We start from the raw sequence: 26,609 nt of genomic DNA, 5'->3' as shown, positions 1-26,609 counted from the left end.
AGTCTACCCTATCTGCTCCCTTTAATATAAAAAAAGGCAAAGCACTCCTTAACCTTCTAAATTCCAGGGAATGCAAAGTTAGTTTGTTTAATCTCTTCTCATAGCTTAATCCTTGGAGTCCATGCTAACATTCTAGTAAATCTGCACTGCACACCCTTCAAGGCCAATATACCCTTCCAAAGGTATGGACCCTGAATGGCTGTGACTCGAGGTGTAATCTAACCAGGGAGTTGTAAAGCTGAGGCATATTTTCTACCCCATTGTATTCTCATCTCTAGATATAATAGTCCAGAATTCCCTTTGCCATATGTCCACAAATTGTGAGTTGAAGGGAGTGGAGGATACTAAAATACAACATCAAAATAGCAAACCAAGTATTAGGCTTTATTTCTAGAGGGATAGAATTGAAAGTAGGGAAGTTATGCTGAACCCGTATCGAACCTTGGTCAGACCCACACTTGGAGAACTGTGTGTAGCCCTGGTCGCCATATTATAAAAAGAATATCGAGACATGGAGAGGGTGCAGAGAAGACTTACAAGGATGAAACCCGAAATGTGTGGGTATAAATATCGGGAAAGGATTGACAAGCTGGGTTTCCTTTTTTTTTTATTCATTCACGATTTGAGGACTTCACTGGCTGGGCCAGCATTTATTGCCCATCCCTAATTGCCCTTGAGAAGGTAGTGGTGAGCTGCCTTCTTGAATGTTGCAGTCTATGTGGTTTAGGTACACACACAGCGCTATTGGGAAGGGAGTTCCAGGATTTTGACCCAGTGATAGTGAAGGAATGGTGATATATTTCTAAGTTCCCTTGAAAAAAGACTGAGGGGTGACCTAATACAAGTTTTTAAAATGATGAAAGGTTTTGATCAAGTAGACACAGAGAATGTTTCCTCTTGTGGGGAAGAGCATACCGAGAGGCCATTAGTATAAGATAGTCACCCAAAAAATCCAGTAGGGTATCCAGAAGAAACTTCCTTACCCAGAGAGAGTAGTGAGAACGTGGAACTCACTACCACAGGGAATAGTTATAAGGAATAGTATAGATGCATTTTAAAGGGAAGCTAGACAAACAGTTGAGGGAGGAGGGAATAAAGGGTTATGATGATAGATTTAAATGAGAGAAGATGAGGGTAGGCTTGAGTGGAGCATAAGCAGGAGCATGGACTAGTTAGGCCAAATGGCCGATTTCTGTGCTGTATGTCCTATATAATCCTACATATATTTTTCTGTACCTGTTCATGACGTTTTAATGAACTGTGTACCCTTGATCTCTTCGGGCCATGAAGGTGATTAAGATGGAGATACGGTACAGATCAGCCACGTTCTCACCAAATGGTGGAACAGGCTTGAGGGACTGAATGGTCTTTTCCTATTCAAAAGTTCCTCGGCCATGAGCTCTGGAGTTCTCTCCCTAAACCCCTCTGCCTCTCTTGTAAGATGCTTCTTAAAATACTCCTGCAGTCAAGCTCCTGGTCACCTGTCCTAATATCTTATGTGGATTGGTGTCAGATTTTTATCAATGCTTCTATGCAGCATGTTGAAGTGTTTTACTATGTTTTACTCTGCTTTACGATACATATCTGCACAGTTAGTAATGAGCAGAGTCCAAAGCTGTTTTTCTCCCCCGCCCCCAACCCCCACTCTCACCATCCAGACCCAGCTTAAGAACATTTAAGGCCAATTCTAGTGCACTGGAAATCAGTGAAGAGCAGGAATGAAACTTGGAGATTTGTAACCTCTTTTTGCCTCAGTATTACACTGATACACTGGGTGTACATTTATCTACTAAGCCTTTGAAGTCGAATATTTTCTTGTCCTCTCACCTCCACGTAATTGTAGAATGTAATTCATTATGTACCATTAATTAAAATAAGAGCTCCCATTGTGATATATCAGTGGCAGAGTAGAAGACAACATACAGGCATATCTTGCCATCTGCAATTTGAAGAGGTTTGAATGATGTTCAAACATAGCTGAAATGCTGATTGTGCCAAGTTAACTCACTCCCTAACAGCACAGTGGGTGTACCTACACCACGTGGACTACAGCGGTTCAAGAAGGTGGCTCACCACCACCACCTTCTCAAGGGCAATTAGGGATGGGCCAATAAATGTTAGTCTGCGATTTCCAAATCCCATGAAATCAAAAAGAAGTTAATGAGGATGTGATTGTTGCACCATCAGGGCTGATGTTAAACTGTTTCAGAGTCGTAATATTTTGAAGGGGGTGCATCTGATTTTACTCTTAATTTTCAAACTGTCTTAACACACCTCTTGACCTCCTCCTGACTCTGCAATCAGCAGCTTGACTGGAGCAGTTTCACAGTGTCTGCTGTTTTTACCTTGCAGCTGGCACTCTACGTCCTGTCATTTCTGGAGCCACGGGACCTCCTGCGGGCGGCACAGACTTGTCGCTACTGGCGGATCTTGGCTGAGGACAACCTGCTTTGGAGAGAGAAATGCAGGGAAGAGGGTAAGTGCAGAAGGTGCTGGCACGTTCACATCTGAATTGCCCGGTACCTCCAAGTGCCAACAGAGATGACCAAAATCCAATTCCTGGAATAACACTGAGCATTCTTGGCAGCCTGCAGTTTCCGATCAAACAGCAGCCGTCGGTTGATTCACAATTTGCAGCGCGGTGCTGAGGCTGAATTTAGGGGACTGCAGGTTACTTGGTAACATTGAGCCAATAGTTAATTGAATATTTAATTTTTCTTCCCACTCTGATAGTTTTCTTCTATACACACACACACACACACACACACACACACACACACACACACACACACACACACACACACACACACACGTGCACTTACCTTAGAGTTTGCCGGCTAACAGTCAGGAGGGAGAATCCAGGCCCATTTTCCAGACTGTTCCTAAGGTCAACTGTAGCATGCCTATGGCCATCATGCTGAGAACACCGACCTCAGCACAAATCATAGGGGGTCCCTCTACAAATCATAATGGTATTGTCACTGGACTAGTAATCCAGAGACCCAGGGTAAGGTTCACATCCCACCACAGCAGGTGGTGGAATTTTGAATTGAATAAATATCCGGAATTAAAAAAGTCAAATGATGACCTTTAAACCATAACAAAAACAGAATTACCTTGGAAAAACTCAGCAGGTCTGGCAGCATCGGCGGAGAAGAAAAGAGTTGACGTTTCGAGTCCTCATGACCCTTCGACAGAACTTGAGTGAGTCCAAGAAAGGGGTGAAATATAAGCTGGTTTAAGGTGTGTGGAGGGGGGGGTTTGGGTGGGGGGAGAGAGAGAGAAGTGGAGGGGGTTGGTGTGGTTGTAGGGACAAACAAGGAGTAATAGAAGCAGATCATCAAAAGATGTCACAAAAAACAGAACAAAAGAACACATAGGTGTTAAAGTTGGTGATATTATCTAAACGAATGTGCTAATTAAGAATGGATGGTAGGGCACTCAAGGTACAGCTCTAGTGGGTGTGGGGGGGAGCATAAAAGATTTAAAAATATTTAAAAATAATGGAAATAGGTGGGAAAAGAAAAATCTATATAATTTATTGGAAAAAACAAAAGGAAGGGGGAAACAGAAAGGGGGTGGGGATGGAGGAGGGAGCTCAAGACCTAAAGTTGTTGAATTCAGTATTCAGTCTGGAAGGCTGTAAAGTGCCTAGTCGGAAGATGAGGTGTTGTTCCTCCAGTTTGCGTTGGGCTTCACTGGAACAATGCAGCAAGCCAAGGACAGACATGTGGGCAAGAGAGCAGGGTGGAGTGTTAAAATGGCAAGCGACAGGGAGGTTTGGGTCATTCTTGCGGACAGACCGCAGGTGTTCTGCAAAGTGGTCACCCAATTTACGTTTGGTCTCTCCAATGTAGAGGAGACCACATTGGGAGCAACGAATGCAGTAGACTAAGTTGGGGGAAATGCAAGTGAAATGCTGCTTCACTTGAAAGGAGTGTTTGGTCCCTTGGACGGTGAGGAGAGAGGAAGTGAAGGGGCAGGTGTTGCATCTTTTGCGGGGCATGGGGTGGTGCCATAGGAGGGGGTTGAGGAGTAGGGGGTGATGGAGGAGTGGACCAGGGTGTCCCGGAGGGAACGATCCCTACGGAATGCCGATAGGGGGGATGAAGGGAAGATGTGTTTGGTGGTGGCATCATGCTGGAGTTGGCGGAAATGGCGGAGGATGATCCTTTGAATGCGGAGGCTGGTGGGGTGATAAGTGAGGACAAGGGGGACCCTATCATGTTTCTGGGAGGGAGGAGAAGGTGTGAGGGCGGATGCACGGGAGATAGGCCGGACACGGTTGAGGGCCCTGTCAACGACCGTGGGTGGAAAACCTCGGTTAAGGAAGAAGGAGGACATGTCAGAGGAACTGCTTTTGAAGGTATCATCATCGGAACAGATGTGACGGAGGCGAAGGAACTGAGAGAATGGGATGGAGTCCTTACAGGAAGCGGGGTGTGAGGAGCTGTAGTCGAGGTAGCTGTGGGAGTCAGTAGATTTGTAATGGATATTGGTGGACAGTCTATCACCAGAGATTGAGACAGAGAGGTCAAGGAAGGGAAGGGAAGTGTCAGAGATGGACCACGTGAAAATGATGGAGGGGTGGAGATTGGAAGCAAAATTAATAAATCTTTCCAAGTCCCGACGAGAGCATGAAGCAGCACCGAAGTAATCATCGATGTACCGGAGAAAGAGTTATGGAAGGGGGCTGGAGTAGGACTGGAACAAGGAATGTTCCACATACCCCATAAAGAGACAGGCATAGCTGGGGCCCATGCGGGTACCCATAGCCACACCTTTTATTTGGAGGAAGTGAGAGGAGTTGAAGGAGAAATTGTTCAGTGTGAGAACAAGTTCAGCCAGACGGAGGAGAGTAGTGGTGGATGGGGATTGTTCAGGCCTCTGTTCGAGGAAGAAGCTAAGGGCCCTCAGACCATCCTGGTGGGGGATGGAGGTGTAGAGGGATTGGACGTCCATGGTGAAGAGGAAGCGGTTGGGGACAGGGAACTGGAAATTGTTGATGTGACGTAAGGTGTCAGAGGAATCACAGATGTAGGTGGGAAGGGACTGGACAAGGGGAGAGAGAAGGGAGTCAAGATAACGAGAAATAAGTTCCGTGGGGCAGGAGCAAGCTGACACGATCGGTCTACCGGGGCAGTTCTGTTTGTGGATTTTGGGTAGGAGATAGAAGCGGGCCGTCTGAGGTTGGGCAACTATCAGGTTGGAAGCTGTGGGAGGAAGATCCCCAGAGGAGATGAGGTCAGTGACAGTCCTGGAAACAATGGCTTGATGTTCAGTGGTGGGGTCATGGTCCAGGGAGAGGTAGGAGGAAGTGTCTGCGAGTTGACGCTCAGCCTCCGCGAGGTAGAGGTCTGTGCGCCAGACAACAACAGCACCACCCTTGTCAACGGGTTTGATGAGAATGTCAGGGTTGGACCTGAGAGAATGGAGTGCAGTAAGTTCAGAGAGAGAGAGATTAGAATGGGTGAGAGGAACAGAGAAATTGAGACGTCTAATGTCGCGCCGACAGTTCTCAATGAAAAGATCAAGAGAAGGTAAGAATCCAGAGGGAGGGGTCCAGGTGGAGGGAGAATATTGGAGGTGGGTGAAAGGATCCGTTGAACGGGGAGAGGAGTCCTGCCCAAAGAATTGAGCCCGGAAGAAGAGTTCAGCATCATGCCGAGCCCGAGATTCATTGAGGTGAGGGCGTAAGGGTATGAAACTAAGTCCTTTGCTGAGCACTGAACATTCAGCATCGGAGAGGGGAAGGTCAGAGGGTATAGTGAATACACGGCTGGGGCTGGGATTGGAAGATGGGGTGGGGACGGAGGGACAGGCAGGGGTGGAGGGTCCTAGATGGGTGTTGGTGTCGATGAGTTGTTGGAGCTTGCGTTCCTTAGCACTTGAGAGAAAAAGAAAAAAGTTTCTTGAGGCGTCGGATGAGCCGAAGAATAAAATGAAACTGGGGGCACACGCAGCTTTGAAAAAGGGTATGGCGGTGCTGCTGGAGGGAGAGGTCGAGTGTGTTCATATGGCGGCGCATCCCAACCGCTTCCTCTTCACCATGGACGTCCAATCCCTCTACACCTCCATCCCCCACCAGGATGGTCTGAGGGCCCTTAGCTTCTTCCTTGAACAGAGGCCCGAACAATCCCCATCCACCACTACTCTCCTCCGTCTGGCTGAACTTGTTCTCACACTGAACAATTTCTCCTTCAACTCCTCTCACTTCCTCCAAATAAAAGGTGTGGCTATGGGTACCCGCATGGGCCCCAGCTATGCCTGTCTCTTTATGGGGTATGTGGAACATTCCTTGTTCCTGTCCTACTCCAGCCCCCTTCCACAACTCTTTCTCCGGTACATCGATGATTACTTCGATGCTGCTTCATGCTCTCGTCGGGACTTGGAAAAATTTATTAATTTTGCTTCCAATCTCCACCCCTCCATCATTTTCACGTGGTCCATCTCTGACACTTCCCTTCCCTTCCTTGACCTCTCTGTCTCAATCTCTGGTGATAGACTGTCCACCAATATCCATTACAAATCTACCGACTCCCACAGCTACCTCTACTACAGCTCCTCACATCCCGCTTCCTGTAAGGACTCCATCCCATTCTCTCAGTTCCTTCGCCTCCGTCGCATCTGTTCCGATGATGCTACCTTCAAAAACAGTTCCTCTGACATGTCCTCCTTCTTCCTTAACCGAGGTTTTCCACCCACGGTCGTTGACAGGGCCCTCAACCGTGTCCGGCCCATCTCCCGGGCATCCGCCCTCACGCCTTCTCCTCCCTCCCAGAAACATGATAGGGTCCCCCTTGTCCTCACTTATCACCCCACCAGCCTCCGCATTCAAAGGATCATCCTCCGCCATTTCCGCCAACTCCAGCATGGTGCCACCACCAAACACATCTTCCCTTCACCCCCCACTATCGGCATTCCATAGGGATCGTTCCCTCCGGGACACCCTGTTCCACTCCTCCATCACCCCCTACTCCTCAACCCCCTCCTATGGCACCACCCCATGCCCGTGCAAAAGATGCAACACCTGCCCCTTCACTTCTTCTCTCCTCACCGTCCAAGGGCCCAAACACTCCTTTCAAGTGAAGCAGCATTTCACTTGCATTTCCCCCAACTTAGTCTACTGCATTCGTTGCTCCCAATGTGGTCTCCTCTACATTGGAGAGACCAAACGTAAATTGGGTGACCACTTTGCAGAACACCTGCGGTCTGTCCGCAAGAATGACCCAAACCTCCCTGTCGCTTGCCATTTTAACACTCCACTCTGCTCTCTTGCCCACATGTCTGTCCTTGGCTTGCTGCTTTGTTCCAGTGAAGCCCAACGCAAACTGGAGGAACAACACCTCACCTTCCGACTAGGCACTTTACAGCCTTCCGGACTGAATATTGAATTCAACAACTTTAGGTCTTGAGCTCCCTCCTCCATCCCCACCCCCTTTCTGTTTCCCCCTTCCTTTTGTTTTTTCCAATAAATTATATAGATTTTTCTTTTCCCACCTATTTCCATTATTTTTAAATTTTTTAAATCTTTTATGCTCCCCCCACCCCCACTAGAGCTGTACCTTGAGTGCCCTACCATCCATTCTTAATTAGCACATTCGTTTAGATAATATCACCAACTTTAACACCTATGTGTTCTGTTGTTGGTGACATCTTTTGATGATCTGCTTCTATTACCGCTTGTTTGTCCCTACAACCACACCACCCCCTCCACTTCTCTCTCTCTCCCCCCACCCAAACCCCCCCCTCCACACACCTTAAACCAGCTTATATTTCACCCCTTTCTTGGACTCGAACTCAAGTTCTGTTGAAGGGTCATGAGGACTCGAAACGTCAACTCTTCTCCGCCGATGCTGCCAGACCTGCTGAGTTTTTCCAGGTAATTCTGTTTTTGTTTTGGATTTCCAGCATCCGCAGTTTTTTTGTTTTTACCTTTAAACCATTGTCGGTTGTTGAAAAAACCCACCAGGTTGACTAATGGAGATCTGGCATCTTTACCTGGTTTGGAGTCACATGTGTCTGGTCTGGCCTACATGTAACTCCAGACCAACACCCATGTAGTTGATTCTTAAATGACCTCTGGAATGGCCTAGCAAGCCACTCAGTTGTATCAAACTGCTAAAAATAAGTCAATAAGAAGTAAAACTGGACGGACCACCCAGCATCGACTTATACACCAGAAACAACAATGGCAAAATCAGCCAGGTTAACCCTGCAAAGTTCACCTTACTAACACCTGGGGACTTGTGTCAAAATTGGGCGAGCTGTCTCACAGACGAGTCAAGCAACAGCCATAGTCATCCTCATGGAATCATACCTTACAGATAATGTCCCAGACACCATCATCACCATGATAAAAGCAAAACACTGCGGATGCTGGAAATCTGAATCAAAAACAAAATGCTGGAAAAACTCAGCAGGTCTAACAGCATCTGTGGAGAGAGACAAAGTTAACATTCTGAAGAAGAGTCAGACAGACTCGAAACATTAACTCTGTTTTTCTACTGCTGAGTTTTTCCAGCGTTTTCTGTTTTTGTACCACCATCACCATCCCTGGATATGTCCTGTCCCACTGGCAGGACAGACCCAGCAGAGGTGGCGGCACAGTGGTATACAGTCAGGAGGGAGTTGCCCAACATCAACTCCAGATTCCATGAAGCCTCATGGCAAAAGGTCAAACATGGCCAAGGAAACCTTCTGCTAATTACCATGTACCATACCCTCTCAGCTGATGAATCAGTGCTGCTCCATGTCTAACACCACTTGGAGAGAGCACTGAAGGTGTAGAATGTACTCTGGGTGATGGACTTCAATGTCCATCACCAAGAGTGGCTCGGTAGCACCACTACTGTGTAAGCTATCCGAGTCCTAAAGGATACAGCTGCTAGACTGGATCTGCGGCAGTGGTGAGGGAACCAACAAGATGGAAAAACATACTTGACCTCATCCTCACCAACCTGCCTGCAGCAGATGCATCTGTCCATGACAGCATTGGCAGGAGTGACCACTGCACAGTACATGTGGAGACGAAGCCCCATCTTCACATTGGGGATACCCTCCATGTTGTGTGGCACTACCGCCCGTGCTAAGTGGGATAGAGTTTGAAGAGAAATAGCAACGTGACTGGGCAACCATGAGGTGCTGTGGGCCATCAACAGCAGCAGAATTGTACTCAACCACAACCTGTAACCTCATGGCCTAGCATATCCCCCACTCTACTCTGGTTCAGTGAAGAGTGCAGAAGGGCATGCCTAAACATGAGGTGTCAAGCTCATGAGGTGTGAAGCTACAACACAGGACTATTTGCGTGCCAAACAGCATAAGCAAAAAGTGATAGACAGGACTAAGTGATATCACAAGCAACGGGTCAGATCTAAGCTCTGCTGTCCTACCACTTCCAGTTATGAATGGTGGTGGATGATTAAACAACACGCTGGAAGAAGAGGTGCCCTATAAATATCCCCATCCTCAATGATGGGGGAGCCCAGCACATCAGTGCAAAAGAGCAGTCTGAAGATTTTTTGCACCAATCTTCAGCCAGAAATGCTGAGTGGATGATCCATCTTGGCCTCCGTCGGAAGTCCCCAGCATCACAGATGCCAGTCTTCAGCCAATTCAGCTCACTCCATGTGATATCAAGAAACTGCTGAAGGCACTGGATGATGCAAAAGCTATGGGCCCTGACAATTTTCTGGCAATAGTACTGAAGACTTGTGCTCCAGAACGTATTGCGCCCCTAGCCAATCTGTTCCAGTACAGCTACAGCACTGGCATCTACCTGACAATGTGGAAAATTGCCCAGGTTTGTCCTGTACACAAAAAGCAGGACAAATCTAACATGGCCAATTACCCCCTCCATCAATATACTCTCAATCATCAGTAAAGTGCTGGAAGGGATCATCAACAGTGTTATCAGGTGGCATTTGCTGAGCAACAACCTGCTCACTGATGCACACTTTGGGTTCTGCCAGGGGAACTCAGCTCCTGACCTCATTACAGCCTTGGTTCAAACATGGACAAAACAGCTGAACTCCAGAGATGAGGTGAGAGCCACTGCCCTTGACATCAAGACAGCATTTGACCAAGTGTGGCATCAAGGAGCCCCAGCAAAACTGGAGTCAGTGGGATTGAGGAAAACTCTCCACTGTTTGGAGTGATAACTAGCACATGAGAAGATGATTGTGGTTGTTGGAGGTCAATCATCTCAGTTCTAGGGTATCACTGTAGGAGTTCCTCAGGGTAGTGTCCTGGGCCCAACCATCTTCAGCTGCTTCATTGTTGACCTTCCTTCCATACTTGGAAGTGCATGGTAAAATAGCGCAAAGTCGGCATGGTTTCATCAAGGGGAGGTCGTGCCTGACAAATCTGTTAGAATTCTTTGAGGAGGTAATGAGTATGTTAGACAAAGGAGAGCCAATGGATATTATCTACTTGGACTTCCAGAAGGCCTTTGACAAGGTGCCGCACAGGAGGCTGCTCAGTAAGATAAGAGCCCATGGTGTTAGAGGCAAGGTACTAGTGTGGATAGAAGATTGGCTGTCTGGCAGGAGGCAGAGAGTGGTGATAAGTGGGTCTTTCTCAGGATGGCGGCCAGTGACTAGTGGAGTTCTGCAGGGGTCAGTGTTGGGACCACAACTTTTCATTTTATACATTAATGATCTAGATGAAGGAACTGAGCGCATCCTGGTTAAGTTTGCAGATGATACAAAGATAGATGGAGGGACAGGTAGTATTGAGGAGGCGGGGAGGCTTTGGACAGGTTAGGAGAATGGGTAAAGAAGTGGCAGATGGAATACAATGTGGGGAAGTGTGAGATCATGCACATTGGTGGGAAGAATAGAGGCATAGACTATTTTCTAAATGGGGAGAGAATTCAGAAATCTGGAGTGCAAAGGGACTTGGGAGTCCTAGTCCAGGATTCTCTTAAGGTTAACTTGCAGGTTGAGTCGGTAGTTAGGAAGGCAAATGCAATGTTGGCATTTATTTTGAGAGGACTAGAATATAAAAGCAGGGATGTACTGCTGAAGCTTTATAAGGCTCTGGTCAGACCACATTTAGAATATTGTGTGCAATTTTGGGCCCCGTATCTTAGGAAGGATGTTCTGGCCCTGGAGAGGGTCCAGAGGAGGTTCACGAGAACAATCCCAGGAATGAAAGGCTTAACGTATGAGGAACGTTTGAGGACTCTGGGTCTATACTCGATGGAGTTTAGAAGGATGAGTGGGGATCTGGTTGAAACTTACAGAATATTGAAAGGCCTGGATAGAGTGGACGTGGGGAAGATGTTTCCATTAGTAGGAGAGACTAAGACCCGAGGACACAGCCTCAGAGTAAAGGGAAGAGCTTTTAGAACAGAGATGAGGAGAAACTTCTTTAGCCAGAGAGTGGTGAATCTATGGAATTCATTGCCACAGAAGGCTGTGGAGGCCAGGTCATTGAGTGTATTTAAGACCGAGATAGATAGGTTCTTGATTGGTAAGGGGATCAAAGGTTACAGGGAGAAGGCAGGAGAATGGGGTTGAGAAACTTATAAGCCATGATTGAATGGTGGAGCAGACTCGATGGGCCGAATGGCCTAATTTCTGCTCCAATGTCTTATGGTCTTACGGTCTTCCTTCATAAGGTCAGAAGTGGGGATATTCGCTGATGATTGCAAAATGCTCAGCACCATTCATGACTACTCAGATACTGAAGCAATCCATGTCCAAATGCATCAAGACCTGGGCAGTATCCAGGCTTGGGCTGACAAGTGGAAGCATGGTTCACACCATGCAATTGCCAGACAATGACCATCTCCCACAAGAGAAAATTTAATCATTGCCTCGCCCCTTGACATTCAACAGCATTACCATCACTGAATCCCCCCACTATCAACATCCTGAGGGGTTACAGTTGACCAGAAACTGAATTGGACTAGCCACATAGCTCGATTGGCACTCCACTCACAAACATTCACTTCCTCCACCACCAACGCACAGTAGCTACAGTGTGTACCATCTGCAAGATGCACTGCTGGAATTCACCAAGTCTCCTTCGACATCACCTTCCAAACCCATGATCACTACCATCTAGTAAGGACAAGGGCAGCAGATAGATGGGAACACCACCATCTGGAAGTTCCCTTCCAAGGCACACACCACCTTGACTTGGAAATATATCACCGTTCCTTCACTGTCACTGGGTCAAAATCTTGGAACTCCCTCCCTAACAGCACTGTGTGTGTACCTACACCACATGGACTGCAGCGGCTCAAGAAGGCAGCTCACCACCTTCTCAAGGGCAACTAGTAATGGGCAATAAATGCTGGTCCAGCCAGCAAAGTCCACATCCCATGAACGCCTGATTAAAAAACACAAATCAAAGATCTCCAGCCCCTTTTGTGGTGTGTGCCATTGAAAGAGCTTGCTTTATTTTTAATATTATACCTTGAGGTGGGCTGCAGAATTGCCATTCTCTCTTGTGATATAAAGCCCATTCTCTGGTTTTAGTATCTTTCAACATGTCTTCATCAGAATGTTTATTGAGGTAGAAAATGGCCTGTTTGTTTCCTAAGTTAGACCCAAATAACTTCACGTGTATTTGACTCATGCAGCACCATCAATGCTTGCTAGCTTGAATCCAGTGGAGCTGATTCAATGTTTCTAATTAGTTTTCAGTGAAGATTTAACATGCTGTCACTTGCTGTGTCTCTGTACGATATCTGGCGTTTTCCTGGAATAAGCAGCTACATTTGAAACAGTGGCAAATGAGCTCTTACTTATTAAAAGCATTTAATGCCATCATTATAGCAACTTCAAAGAAGCATAACCTCCCAAGGTGATTCAGAATGCCCATCAGACCCTAGAAAGGGAGTGGAAGGTCAATTGAGATTTCTCCTGCTGGCTTGCTGAGATGTTAGAAGGATCAACCAATGACGCAATATGGATTGACCTAAGGAATCAAAATGGGGCAGCCAGACTACTGGGAGTGTAGTATAGACACCCAAACAGAGGGAGATAGAAGAGCAAATATGTAGACATATCTGAGAAGTTCAAGAACAGTAGGGCAGTAATAGTAAAGGATTTTAACTATCCCAATGTTAACTGGGATCGTTTTAGTGTGAAATGAATGGAGAGAACAGAATTGTTGAGGTGCATTCAGGAAAGGGTTTTTGGCCAGTTTGTGGTAAATCCAACAAGCGAGTGCATAGTTTGGGCAAAGCTTCAGGAAATGAAGTTGGGCAGGTGGAATGAGTGACATTGGGAGAGGTTTCGGTAGCAGTGATAATTCAGTTATTTTTGACATAATTATGGAAAAGGACAAAGTTAGAACGGAATTATGGAAAAGGACAAAGTTAGAACGGAATTAAAGTTCTAAACTGGAGCAAGGCCAATTTTACTAGGCAAAAGAGGACTGGAAACAGCTACTTGAAGGTAAATCAGTGTCAGAGCAGTGGGAGGCATTCAAAATGGACATTCAAGGGATTCAGAGTAAACATATTCCTGAATAAAGAAATAAAGAAAAAGGTTGGGATGGTCAAACCTAGAGCCCCCTGGATCTCAAGGATCATACAGGATAAGATAAGGCAGAAAAGGAAAGCTTATGTCATCCACAAGAACTTGAAGCAACAGAAAGCCAGGAGGAGTAGAGAAATTGGAGGGGTGAAATCAAAAAGGAGATTAGGAAAGCAAAGCGAGAGCATAAAAGAATATTGACAAGTAAAATCAAGGAGAACCCAAAGATGTTTTACAATACATTAAGAATAAGAGGATAACTTAAGGAAAGACTAGGGTCAATTAAAATAAGGTCCAAAAAGAACGTGTGTGGAGATGGAGGATGTGAGTATGATTCTTAATGAATATTTTGCGTCTGTCTTCACAAAAGAATGGGATGATGCAGACATTGTTACAAGAAAGGCCACTGATCGAAAGATGGCTGATACTGTAAAAGGACCTTTCTGGAAAATTCCTATGTGGATTATACTGTCGGACCTGTCCTGAGAGGCTGCACGGAACTTCACACCTAGAGAGGTGTCAAGGCCCACTTCAAACAGAAACACTTGAAAACGAGAGGAGTGAAATATAAGCTGGTTTAAGGTTGGGGTGGGGGGTTGGGTTGGGGGGAGGGAAGTGGAGGGGGTTGGTGTGGGTGTAGGGACAAGCAAGCAGTGATAGGAGCAGATAATCAAAAGATGTCACAGACAAAAGAACAAAATAACACAGGTGTTGAAGTTGGTGATATTATCTAAACGTATGTGCTAATTAAGAATGGATGGTAGGGCACTCAAGGTACAGCTCTAGTGGGGGTGGGGGGGCATAAAAGATTTAAAAATAATGGAAATAGGTGGAAAAAGAAAAATCTATATAAATTATTGCAAAAAACAAAAGGAAGGGGGAAGAAACAGAAAGGGGGTGGGGATGGAGGAGGGAGCTCAAGACCTAAAGTTGTTGAATTCAATATTCAGTCTGGAAGGCTGTAAAGTGCCTAGTCGGAAGATGAGGTGCTGTTCCTCCAGTTTGCGTTGGGCTTCACTGGAACAATGCAGCAAGCCAAGGACAGACATGTGGGCAAGAGAGCAGGGTGGAGTGTTAAAATGGCAAGCGACAGGGAGATTTGGGTCATTCTTGCGGACAGACCGCAGGTGTTCTGCAAAGCGGTCACCCAGTTTACGTTTGATCTCTCTAATGTAGAGGAGACGGCATTGGGAACAACGAATGCAGTAGACTAAGTTGGGGGAAATGCAAGTGAAATGCTGCTTCACTTGAAAGGAGTGTTTGGGCCCTTGGATGGTGAGGAGAGAGGAAGTGAAAGGGCAGGTGTTACATCTTTTGCGTGGCATGGGGAAGTGCCATAGGTGGGGGTTGAGGAGTAGGGGGTGATGGAGGAGTGGAACAGGGTGTCCCGGAGGGAACGATCCCTACGGAATGTTGCCGGGGGGTGTGAAGGGAAGATGTGTTTAGTGGTGGCATCATGCTGGAGTTGGCAGAAATGGCGGAGGATGATCCTTTGAATGCGGAGGCTGGTGGGGTGATAAGTGAGGACAAGGGGCACCCTATCATGTTTCTGGGAGGGAGGAGAAGGCGTGAGGGCGGATGCACGGGAGATGGGCCGGACACGGTTGAGGGCCCTGTCAATGACCGTGGGTGGAAAACCTCGGTTAAGGAAGAAGGAGGACATGTCAGAGGAACTGTTTTTGAAGGTAGCATCATCAGAACAGATGCGACGGAGGCGAAGGAACTGAGAGAATGGGATGGAGTCCTTAGAGGAAGCGGGGTATGAGGAGCTGTAGTCGAGATAGCTGTGGGAGTCGGTGGGTTTGTAATGGATATTGGTGGACAGTCTATCACCAGAGATTGAGACAGAGAGGTCAAGGAAGGGAAGGGAAGTGTCAGAGATGGACCACGTGAAAATGATGGAGGGTGGAAATTGGAAGCAAAATTAATAAATGTTTCCAAGTCCCGACGAGAGCATGAAGCAGTACCGACGTAATCATCATCGATGTACCGGAGAAAGAGTTGTGGAAGGGGGCTGGAGTAGGACTGGAACAAGGAATGTTCCACATACCCCATAAAAAGACAGGCATCGCTGGGGCCCATGCGGGTACCCATAGCCACACCTTTTATTTGGAGGAAGTGAGAGGAGTTGAAGGAGAAATTGTTCAGTGTGAGAACAAGTTCAGCCAGACGGAGGAGAGTAGTGGTGGATGGGGATTGTTCGGGCCTCTGTTCGAGGAAGAAGCGGAGAGCCTTCAGACCATCCTGGTGGGGGATGGAGGTGTAGAGGGATTGGGCGTCCATGGTGAAGAGGAAGCGATTGGGGCCAGGTTGCTCCTGCTGCCCCATGGAACTCATTTCTCGTTATCTTGACTCCCTTCTCTCTCTCCTTGTCCAGTCCCTTCCCAACTACATCCGTGATTCCTTTGACACCTCACATCAACAATTTCCAGTTCCCTGGCCCCAACCGCTTCCTCTTCACCATGGACATCCAATCCCTCTACATCTCCATCCCCCACCAGGATGATCTGAGGGCCCTTAGCTTCTTCCTCGAACAGAGGCCCGAACAATCCCCATCCACCACTACTCTCCTCCGCCTGGCTGAACTTGTTCTCACGCTGAACAATTTCTCCTTCAACTCCTCTCACTTCCTCCAAATAAAAGGTGTGGCAATGGGTACCCACATGGGCCCCAGCTATGCCTGTCTCTTTATGGGGTTTGTGGAACACCCCTTGTTCCAGTCTTACTCCGGCCCCCTCTCACAACTCTTTCTCCGGTACATCGATGATTATTTCGGTGCTGCTTCATGCTCTCGTAGGGACTTTGAAAAATTTATTAATTTTGCTTCCAATCTCCACCCCTCCATCATTTTCACATGGTCCATCTCTGACACTTCCCTTCCCTTCCTTGACCTCTCTGTCTCAATCTCTGGGTGATAGACTGTCCACCAATATCCATTACAAGCCTATCGACTCCCACAGCTACCTCGACTACAGCTGCTCACACCCCGCTTCCTGTAAGAACTCCATCCCATTCTCTCAGTTCCTTCGCCTCCGTCGCATCTGTTCTGATGATGCTACCTTCAAAAACAGTTCCTCTGACATGTCCTTCTTCCTTAACCGAGGTTTTCCATCCACAGTTGTTGACAGGGCCCTCAACTGTGTCCGGCCCATCTCCCGCGCATCCGCCCTCACGCCTTCTCTTCCCTCCCAGAAACATGATAGGGTCCCCCTTGTCCTCACTTATCACCCCACCAGCCTCCGCATTCAAAGGATCATCCTCCGCCATTTCCGCCAACTCCAGCATGATGCCACCATGAAACACATCTTCCCTTCACTCCCCGGCAGCATTCTGTAGGGATCGTTCCCTCCGGGACACCCTGTTCCACTCCTCCATCACCCCCTACTCCTCAACCCCCACCTATGGCACCTCTCCATGCCCATGCAAAAGATTTAACACCTGCCCCTTCACTTCCTCTCTCCTCACCGTCCAAGGGCCCAAACACTCCTTTCAAGTGAAGCAGCATTTCACTTGCATTTCCCCCAACTTAGTCTACTGCATTCGTTGCTCCCAATGCCGTCTCCTCTACATTGGAGAGACCAAAAGTAAACTGGGCAACCGCTTTGCAGAACACCTGCGGTCTGTCCGCAAGAATGACCCAAACCTCCCTGTCGCTTGCTATTTTAACACTCCACCCTGCTCCCTTGCCCATATGTCTGTCCTTGGCTTGCTGCATTGTTCCAGTGAAGCCCAACGCAAACTGGAGGAACAGCACCTCATCTTCCGACTAGGCACTTTACAGCCTTCCGGACTGAATATTGAATTCAACAACTTTAGGTTTTGAACTCCCTCCTCCATCCCCACCCCCTTTCTGTTTCTTTCCCCTTCCTTATGTTTTTTGCAATAACGTATATAGATTTTTCTTTTCCCACCTACTTCCATTATTTTTAAATCTTTTATGCCCCCCCACCCCCACTAGAGCTATACCTTGAGTACCCTGCCATCCATTCTTAATTAGCACATTCGTTTAGATAATATCACCAACTTCAACACCTCTTTGTTCTTTTGTCTGTGACATCTTTTGATTATCTGCTCCTATCACTGCTTGCTTGTCCCTACAACCACACCCCCCCTCCACTTCTCTCCCCCCACCACCTTAAACCAGCTTATATTTCACCCCTCTCCTTGGATTCACCCAGTTCTGTTGAAGGGTCATGAGGATTCGAAACGTCAACTCTTTTCTTCTCCGCCGATGCTGCCAGACCTGCTGAGTTTTTCCAAGTAGTTCTGTTTTTGTTTTGGATTTCCAGCATCCGCAGTTTTTTGTTTTTAACACTTGAAAAGAAGGCATATAAAATGCAAAAGGCTGGACTTTCAAATCGCTGTTTATATGAAGACTATGGAAACTGCACCCCCAGCCAGCTACGTCCCATCAGACATCCAAAAAACATCTCTGTTGATTTATATCTCAGAATGTGTCAAAAAATTTCTGAGATGGAAGCAAACTGGACTTCCGGGAATACTGAGAAATTAGTTTAAAACTGGCTCTGAAATCTAGTGTTGAGCAGAGCAGAAGCACAACGACAAAGAAGCAAGAAGGACACCCTTCTGTGCGTGCCCTACTGTCAATCTGCTCTGCATGGGCAGTCTTCAGTTTTCCTTTGGCCAGTTCATCTGTTTGGCTATCTTCTTAAATAAAATAAAGAATACTTCAACATCTATTTCCTTAAATTTTGGAAGAGCTTGTACAAATTTAAATGTGTCTCCACTGAGTTTTGACCTGGAAATAAGTCCTACCTCACCTACTGGTGTCTCTTTTTTAATTGCCAACATTTTAAGCTGGAATTCGCTCTTTCTTTCTTTCTGTCCTTTCCTGTTCAAGTTTGTTTCTCCATTTCTAACCTCGCCATTTCTAACTCACTTTTAAATGATCTCTCTCTCTCTTTCCTTTTTCTCTGCCCTTTCTGCCTGTTCCCTTTGGAATGCCCTTTCCCTTTTCTTTTTTCTCTTGTTCCAGTGTTTTTTTTTTTTTGCAACTGAATTTGAGCCCATTCCAATGAACCACACCTTGGGGAACTCTGTCTCTTGGGTATTCCTTCTAGTTTCAAATGCTGTGCCATCTCTTCGATTTATCTCTGCCTTCCTAGCTTTGGCAGCCAATCCTACTCTTAATTTACTTGCCAATTTGATTAACCTGGCTTTTGGGATCCCTTGTAAAATCGCCAGGGGCGTCTCTTCCACTTGCAGGAAAGCTTTAGCAGTTTCCAGTGCCATCTTATTTTTGACAGTACAAATCTGGTGTTTTCTTTTAGCTTTTATTACATACTAAATCTGCACCCAAATCGTTGTTGTCTTTTGTTCCAAAATATCCTGGATGAGCCCCCCAAACTTTGTTATCACTCAACGAGGATATTGCCCTGTAATAACCAGCCCCACTGCTCCCCGAGCCACCATAAATGTGAAAAAGTTTGAACAAACTACTAGATTGCCCCAATTCTACCTAACTGTGAAATCTAGGTTAACTGAATACAAGCACCAGGTTTGTAAACTTAGTAAGTAAATAACTCTTTATTGAACAAACTGTCATTAACCACTGGCAAAAGAAAGAAACATGAACTGCCAATTTCTAATACAATAACTTAAACTCCATCCCCTTTTTAAATCCCTAAGCGCGCACACATACAAGACACACAAAAACATGGATTTTAAGGGTGGGATAAAAACAGTTCAATAGCACCATTTCCAGAGGACAGGATTCGATGGGTTGATTTTGATCGATATCTTCCAAATTCCTTTCAGTTCTTGTTGATGACATGAGGTGGTCTTCCAGCGCTTTCAGTATTTAGTTCACTGTTTGAGCACTTGCCTTTCAATGTCTCTAACAGTGATTTTCCCCTTTGCCTCTTGACAGGGGTTTTCAGAGAGAGCAGGTTATAGTGATATGAGGAGAAAAAAAGCAGCTTGCTATTACTGTGGAATTACTGGAATCTTCCATAAACAGGAGAAAGAGGTTTTAGGCCTTGTTCCTTTCAGGCTAGAAGCTATTCTGCTCTGCTTTCTCACAAAACCTGGTCAAGAGCCAATTAAAATGCTGTTGTCAGGCAGCTTCCTTGGTCCAGGACTCCTTTCTGACACCATCCTGCCTTTCATGGCACACTCTGTTCCAGGACTGCAACATTGTATATATCTCATCTTGTTCCAGTGGACATGTCCTTCAAACTGCAGCCTTTGTAATTCCAATCCACAGTCCAACAGAAAATAAAAAGATATGTTCTGTAGAACAGTCCAACAGAAATAAAAAGATATGTTCCTTACACTACTTTGAACTCAACCTTCTTATGATTGCAATTAGATAAATAGGAGAAGTTCATTTGATGTAGAAAACTATCTTGGACACATACAAGAAATTTCCTACCTTTCTTGTGTGGCAGACTGCTTAACCCAACCTATATGAATGTTAAAACTCACCTTTTTAAACCACTGTGCTTTTGCTACATGCTTGTCTGATCTCTGCATTTATACAACCTATGACTTCTCCACAGTTACCAGAGGATCTGTATACAACTCCCATTAGTCTGAAAGCCCTTTCTGTTTCTTAATTCTATCCATTATGTCTCCACTACCTCTTAGCTCTCATTATATCTTCTTCATTGAAATTATTTCATCTTTAACCACTTAGGTTGCTCCCCCACTTGTCTGCCCGAAAATGTTTGTATGTGAACTGTGATAACTGACCCTTGGAGTTTTCTTTTCACCTTGGCAGTAATATAGCACCACTCAGTGTCTACCTTCAGCAGTGCAGCTAATCCAACTCCAAACAGAGCTGTAGGTCAAGGCCATGGTTCTGCCACAAAAGTACTAATGTGTTAATTTGCTATTGCTGCTTTCCCCACTCCCTTCATTTTGTTCCCTCTCTTTCTTATACCTCATGTAGCACATCCAAATGCCCATTCTTCATGTCCCAGCATAAACAGCATATTTTAGCTGAGATGCGTCACTGCTAGATCTCCAGTAGGCCATACTTGCAACAGCTCCAATCATAAACCTCGCAGCACTATACAACAAAGATCTAATTTAGCTGAGTGGAGGCCGTTGAGAACCTGGAGCGTGAAGTCAAGGCCAGATAATATCAGAGTACCATCTCATTTCCAGCTGTTCAGACAGATGCCTGCTGCAATTATGCTGGGAATCTTGGAGGTGTTCTGCTCCAGGTGTGAACAAACTATCTGATGGAAGAGGGACATAATCCAACCCAGTTATGCCCTTGCCTGATACCTACGCGTGTGCACACACGCACGCACATGCGTCCAACGGGAGCCATGGGATTGGAAATAGGTATCTGGCTAATCTCCTCCTTACTCTGGGGGTGAAGAAGTTAAATGCTGCTGCATGGGATCAGATAATTCAGCACAAAGCAGATATGGAAGCCTGGACCTTCCTGATCAGGCTTATGTACCAGGACAAAGCAACCATTTGATTGACACTGCATCCAGCACCTTAAGCATTCATTCCCTTCATTATTGGAGCACAGTGGCAGCAGTACCATTTACAGTGTGCGTTGATCATAGTTTTGTGATCATAGAATGGTCACAGCATAGGAGGAGGCTATTTGGCCTGTCATGTCTTTGCTGGATCTTTGAAGGAGCCATTCATTGAGTGCCATTCCCCTGCCTTCTCCCTGTGGCCCTGCACATTCTTCCTCTTCAGATATTAATCCAATTCCCTTTTGAAAGCCTTGATTGAATCTGCCACCACCCCACACTCAGGCAGTGCATTCCAGATCCAATCCACTTGCTGTGTAAAAAAGATTTTCCTCATGTTGCTGTTGCTTCTATGTTAATGACTAGATTCTGGGCTTTTAGGTGTTAGTTGAGGGATAAAAATTGGCCTCCCATGCTGCTCTTTGAATAGTGCAATTCCACCAGAATGCAAACAATGCACCAGTTTTTCTCATCTGAAAGATGGTGCTTCTGACAGTGCAGCTCTGCCTCAGTACCAAGCAGCCTAGACTGTTTAAGCCTCTGCACTGGGACTTAAACGCACAGTCGTCTTTCTCAGCTGAAAGTGTTACCACTGAGCCGTGGCTGATATCTAGGAGGCACTCAGCTTTCATACAGCCCTATCCCAGCAAAACTTCAGTCCATTTGGGAGAATAATGGTGAGAGGAGAAACTTAGAAACAAGGGGAATTTGCAGACCTCTATGTCCACTGTTCAGCTCTGTGCTGATTTGTACGACAGTTAACTGAACTGTATGCCAACATTTAACCTAAAATGGTTCAGGCTAGGTGAAGAAAGGATTACTTGATGACATTAATGGTCTGGAATCTGTGTGTTCAAACAGAAAATTGTTTCTCCCTCATGTCTTAATTATGTTTAGGTATGATATAGGATGCAACCTGTCACTCTCTAATTGATAGTAAGTACAGGCCAAATCCAGCAAAGGGAATTCGACTCCAATGAAACACTGCCCTGTTGTGCCAAACATTCCCCTTGCTATGAACAAAAAAAAAATAAAAACAAAAAACTGCGGATGCTGGAAATCCAAAACAAAAACAGAATTACTTGGAAAAACTCAGCAGGTCTGGCAGCATCGGCGGAGAAGAAAAGAGTTGACGTTTCGAGTCCTCATGACCCTTCAACAGAACTGAGTGAATATTAGGAGAGGGGTGAAATATAAGCTGGTTTAAGGTGTGGGGAGGGGGGGGTGGGGTTGGTTGGGGGATAGAAGTTTGGGGGGGGGGGGGTGGTGTGGTTGTAGGGACATGCAAGCAGTGATAGGAGCAGATAATCAAAAGATGTCACAGACAAAGGAACAAAGAAGTGTTGAAGGTGGTGATATTATCTAAACGAATGTGCTAATTAAGAATGGATGGCAGGGCACTCAAGGTACAGCTGTAGTGGGGGTGGGGTGGAAAGACTAGCAGGGCATACAAGATTTAAACATACTGGAAATAAGTGGGAAAAGAAGAATCTATATAAATTATTGGAAAAAACAAAAGGAAGGGGGAAGAAACAGAAAGGGGGTGGGGATGGAGGAGGGAGTTCAAGACCTAAAGTTGTTGAATTCAATATTCAGTCTGGAAGGCTGTAAAGTGCCTAGTCGGAAGATGAGGTGCTGTTCCTCCAGTTTACGTTGGGCTTCACTGGAACAATGCAGCAAGCCAAGGACAGACATGTGGGCAAGAGAGCAGGGTGGAGTGTTAAAATGGCAAGCGACAAGGAGGTTTGGGTCTTTCTTGCGGACAGACCGCAGGTGTTCTGCAAAGTGGTCGCCCAGTTTACGTTTGGTCTCTCCAATGTAGAGGAGACCACATTGGGAGCAACGAATGCAGTAGACTAAGTTGGGGGAAATGCAAGTGAAATGCTGCTTCACTTGAAAGGAGTGTTTGGGCCCTTGGACAGTGAGGAGAGAGAAAGTGAAGGGGCAGGTGTTGCATCTTTTGCGTGGGCATGGGGTGGTGCCATTGGTGGGGGTTGAGGAGTAGGGGGTGATGGAGGAGTGGACGAGGGTGTCCCGGAGGGAACAATCCCTACAGAATGCCACCGGGAGGATGAAGGGAAGATGTGTTTGGTGGTGGCATCATGCTGGAGTTGGCGGAAATGGCGGAGGATGATCCTTTGAATGCGGAGGCTGGTGGGGTGATAAGTGAGGACAAGGGGGACCCTATCATGTTTCTGGGAGGGAGGAGAAGGCGTGAGGGCGGATGCGCGGGAGATGGGCCGGACACGGTTGAGGGCCCTGTCAACGACCGTGGGTGGAAAACCTCGGTTAAGGAAGAAGGAGGACATGTCAGAGGAACTGTTTTTGAAGGTAGCATCATCAGAACAGATTCGACGGAGGCGAAGGAACTGAGAGAATGGGATGGAGTCCTTACAGGAAGCGGGGTGTGAGGAGCTGTAGTCGAGGTAGCTGTGGGAGTCGGTAGGCTTGTAATGGATATTGGTGGACAGTCTATCACCAGATATTGAGACAGAAAGGTCAAGGAAGGGAAGAAAAGTGTCAGAGATGGACCATGTGAAAATGATGGAGGAGTGGAGATTGGAAGCAAAATTAATAAATTTTTCAAAGTCCCTACGAGAGCGTGAAGCAGCACCGAAATAATCATCGATGTACCGGAGAAAGAGTTGTGGAAGGGGGCCAGAGTAGGACTGGAACAAGGAATGTTCCACATACCCCATAAAGAGACAGGCATAGCTGGGGCCCATGCGGGTACCCATAGCCACACCTTTTATTTGGAGGAAGTGAGAGGAGTTGAAGGAGAAATTGTTCAGTGTGAGAACAAGTTCAGCCAGACGGAGGAGAGTAGTGGTGGTCGGGGATTGTTCGGGCCTCTGTTCGAGGAAGAAGCTAAGGGCCCTCAGACCATCCTGGTGGGGGATGGAGGCGTAGAGGGATTGGACGTCCATGGTGAAGAGGAAGCGGTTGGGGCCAGGGAACTGGAAATTGTTGATGTGACGTAAGGAGTCAGAGGAATCACGGAAGTAGGTGGGAAGGGACTGGACAAGGGGAGAGAGAAGGGAGTCAAGATAACGAGAATGAGTTCCGTGGGGCAGGAACAGGCTGACACGATCAGTCTGTCAGGACAGTTCTGTTTGTGGATTTTGGGTAGGAGGTAGAAGCGGGCCGTCCAAGGTTGGCCTTGCTATATCCACTGCATTTTGAGCTCCATGTTGTTTAGGATTCTGTTCCTGTAAAGCAGCAGATTGTTCTCAATATTTATCACTTTGAATTGAAGCATCTCTTCAAAATAATAATTACTTGCCACTTAATGTTAACTTTGTGTTTCTACTAACCTGACAAATTTGGTATTATATTAATTTACCACCTCTATACACAAGTATTCCACCTGCTTTATTTAGCTACTAGCTCTCCAGATTGTACAGCTCTGGTTTCTCTCTTCCTTCCATGTATTTTATCCCCTTTCATTTTGGAATTATCCTGAATGTCATTCTCTCACTGGTGTTTGTCTTCCTATTTTTCTGCATAACCACTAAAACTTGCTTGCTTTGTGTCCCAGCACTCAACTCTTAATGTGGAAAGCTATTAAACAGATTACCATTACTTTTATCCTTTTGAAGCCTTCCTTTGCTGTCAGTCTTGAGCAGCTGTCTGAATCCCTTCCTCTAGCTCTACTGCACATGTACTTCAATCAGAAATATGACTGGTTTGCATATGTTTTGCAGACCCAAGTCATTTATGAAAGTAGATCAAGTGGCCCAAGCATTGTCCCCTGCAGGGCTGCAGTCAGCACCTGATGAATACCTCATTTCCTTTTTTAATGTGCCTTTTATTCAAGAACTTGTAGTTTTCTGCTTTAATTCTCATGAGTTTTAGTTTGTGGAAAACTCTCTAAATGTCCAAATAAAATGTACCTTTGGGAAGTTCTACTTTATCCCAATTTATTTATCCCCAACCAAGTCACCTGTAGAATGGAAATTTGCCCCAAAATTATATCCTCCACTAAAAAAAGCATTATCAATATTAATTTTATTTAAATTAATTATGATCACCTCTGAAGTTTTGCTAAATCCTTGATTGGCTTCCTGGTGACTATGGGAGGACAGGGAAGTGCACTTCACTTTACAATCACACTTCCTCACAGCAGCTGATACCGGTAACTAATCTCTGCTAACATTAAATCTTTCCTGATGGGAACACATTAGTTCTCCTTGTGGTGTGTGGCCCCTTCAGAAAATGCTTGATTATGCTGTGTGCAAAAATAAAAATCTAAAACAAAAGGCATGAGATGATGGTGGTCCTTTCCACAGAGATAAAAACAAAAAACTGCGGATGCTGAAAATCCAAAACAAAAACAGAAACAGAATTACCTGGAAAAATTCAGCAGGTCTGGCAGCATCGGCGGAGGAGAGCACAGTTGACGTTTCGAGTCCTCATGACCCTTCAACAGAACTAAGTAAAAATAGGAAAGGGGTGAGATATAAGCTAAGTAAAAATAGGACGCCCCCCCCCCCCCCCCCCACCAAACCAGCTTATATTTCACCCCTTTCCTATTTTTACTTAACTCTTTAAGGGTCATGAGGACTCGAAACGTCAACTGTGCTCTCCTCTGCCGATGCTGCCAGACCTGCTGAGTTTTTCCAGGTATTTCTGTTTCTGTTTTTGTTGTGGTCCTTTCCACTCTCACTTTCTCAGCATATTTCCCCTTTCATAGTAGGGGCAGCTGAATGTGCGTTGATGATTTCTTCACCACCCCCCCCCCCCCCCGCCTCCCCCAATCAAACACTGTTCCAGTCTCTGCTTTTCTGGCCTTTGTTGCCTATTGAAAGATAGAGGCTTCAAGGGGAGTTAATTAGAGTTTTTGAGATTAGGAAAAAATTGAGATGTGTGTGAATTGTTCCTTGTGGTGAATTGAGTCAAAAGCCTGGAACTCCCTCCTTAACAGCACTGTGGGTGTACCTACACCACCTGGACCATAGCGGTTCAACAAGGCAGCTCACCACCACCACCTTCTCAAGGGCAATTAGGGATGGGCAACAAATGCTGGCCTAGCCAGTGACACCTACATTCCATGAACGAAGAAAAATAATTGCAAATATTCAGGCATACCTGTTAAAAATGAGAGTGAGAGTAAGAACTGACTTTGGGAAGTTCAACAGAGTGAGTTATGAAATGAAAAGGACTGGGTGAGAAGTGTAAGTGGGGTTGGGGGAGATGGAGAGATGGTCAGGAGGGTGCATGCAGGGAGATGGTGAGATTGCGGGAGATGGGGAGAAGGTGGGATGGAGCATACAGGGAGAGGTGGGGTTGGGGTATGCCAGGGGTGGAAGGTAGAGTTGTAGGCTATGACAGTCAGTTATTCTTTCAGGGAAGATCTTACCGGGCCTAATGGTTTTTCCTTCTGTCATCTAGTTGGGTGTGAGGAGGTAGGAAAGGATGTGTGGTTGTAAGTGTGAAGTAAGTGCCTGTATTGGCAGGGGAGAAAGAGATGTTGGAGCTGGGCTTCTGTTGTTTACTTCCCATTGGCTAACTACAAGACAGAATTGTGGGGGATGAAGACTGAGGAAGGAGTCTTCAACCTGAGTCAGTCAGCAGAAGATGCACAGAGTTCGACGAACATGAATGTAGAGAGAATTTGGGAGGCAACCACAAAGGATTTTTCCATTGAATTTAC

General features: G+C 46.1%; 1 protein-coding gene across 3 annotated transcripts in view; it reads left to right on the top strand.

The window, feature by feature from the left end:
- The window catches only part of LOC121284359 (F-box/WD repeat-containing protein 7-like), a 248,451-nt gene that overhangs the window by 202,024 nt on the left and 19,818 nt on the right, over positions 1-26,609 (top strand). For all 3 annotated transcript variants that reach the window (XM_041199777.1, XM_041199778.1, XM_041199779.1), the window contains one exon: positions 2,353-2,476. In XM_041199777.1, coding sequence (XP_041055711.1) covers positions 2,353-2,476 — 124 coding nt within the window. The remainder of the gene's footprint in view (positions 1-2,352; positions 2,477-26,609) is intronic.

This window comes from Carcharodon carcharias, chromosome 11 (assembly GCF_017639515.1).
Source record: "Carcharodon carcharias isolate sCarCar2 chromosome 11, sCarCar2.pri, whole genome shotgun sequence".
Taxonomy (NCBI): Eukaryota; Metazoa; Chordata; class Chondrichthyes; order Lamniformes; family Lamnidae; genus Carcharodon; species Carcharodon carcharias.
The sequence above is the reverse complement of the archived record's forward strand: the minus strand, read 5'-3'. Positions and strand labels throughout refer to the sequence as shown.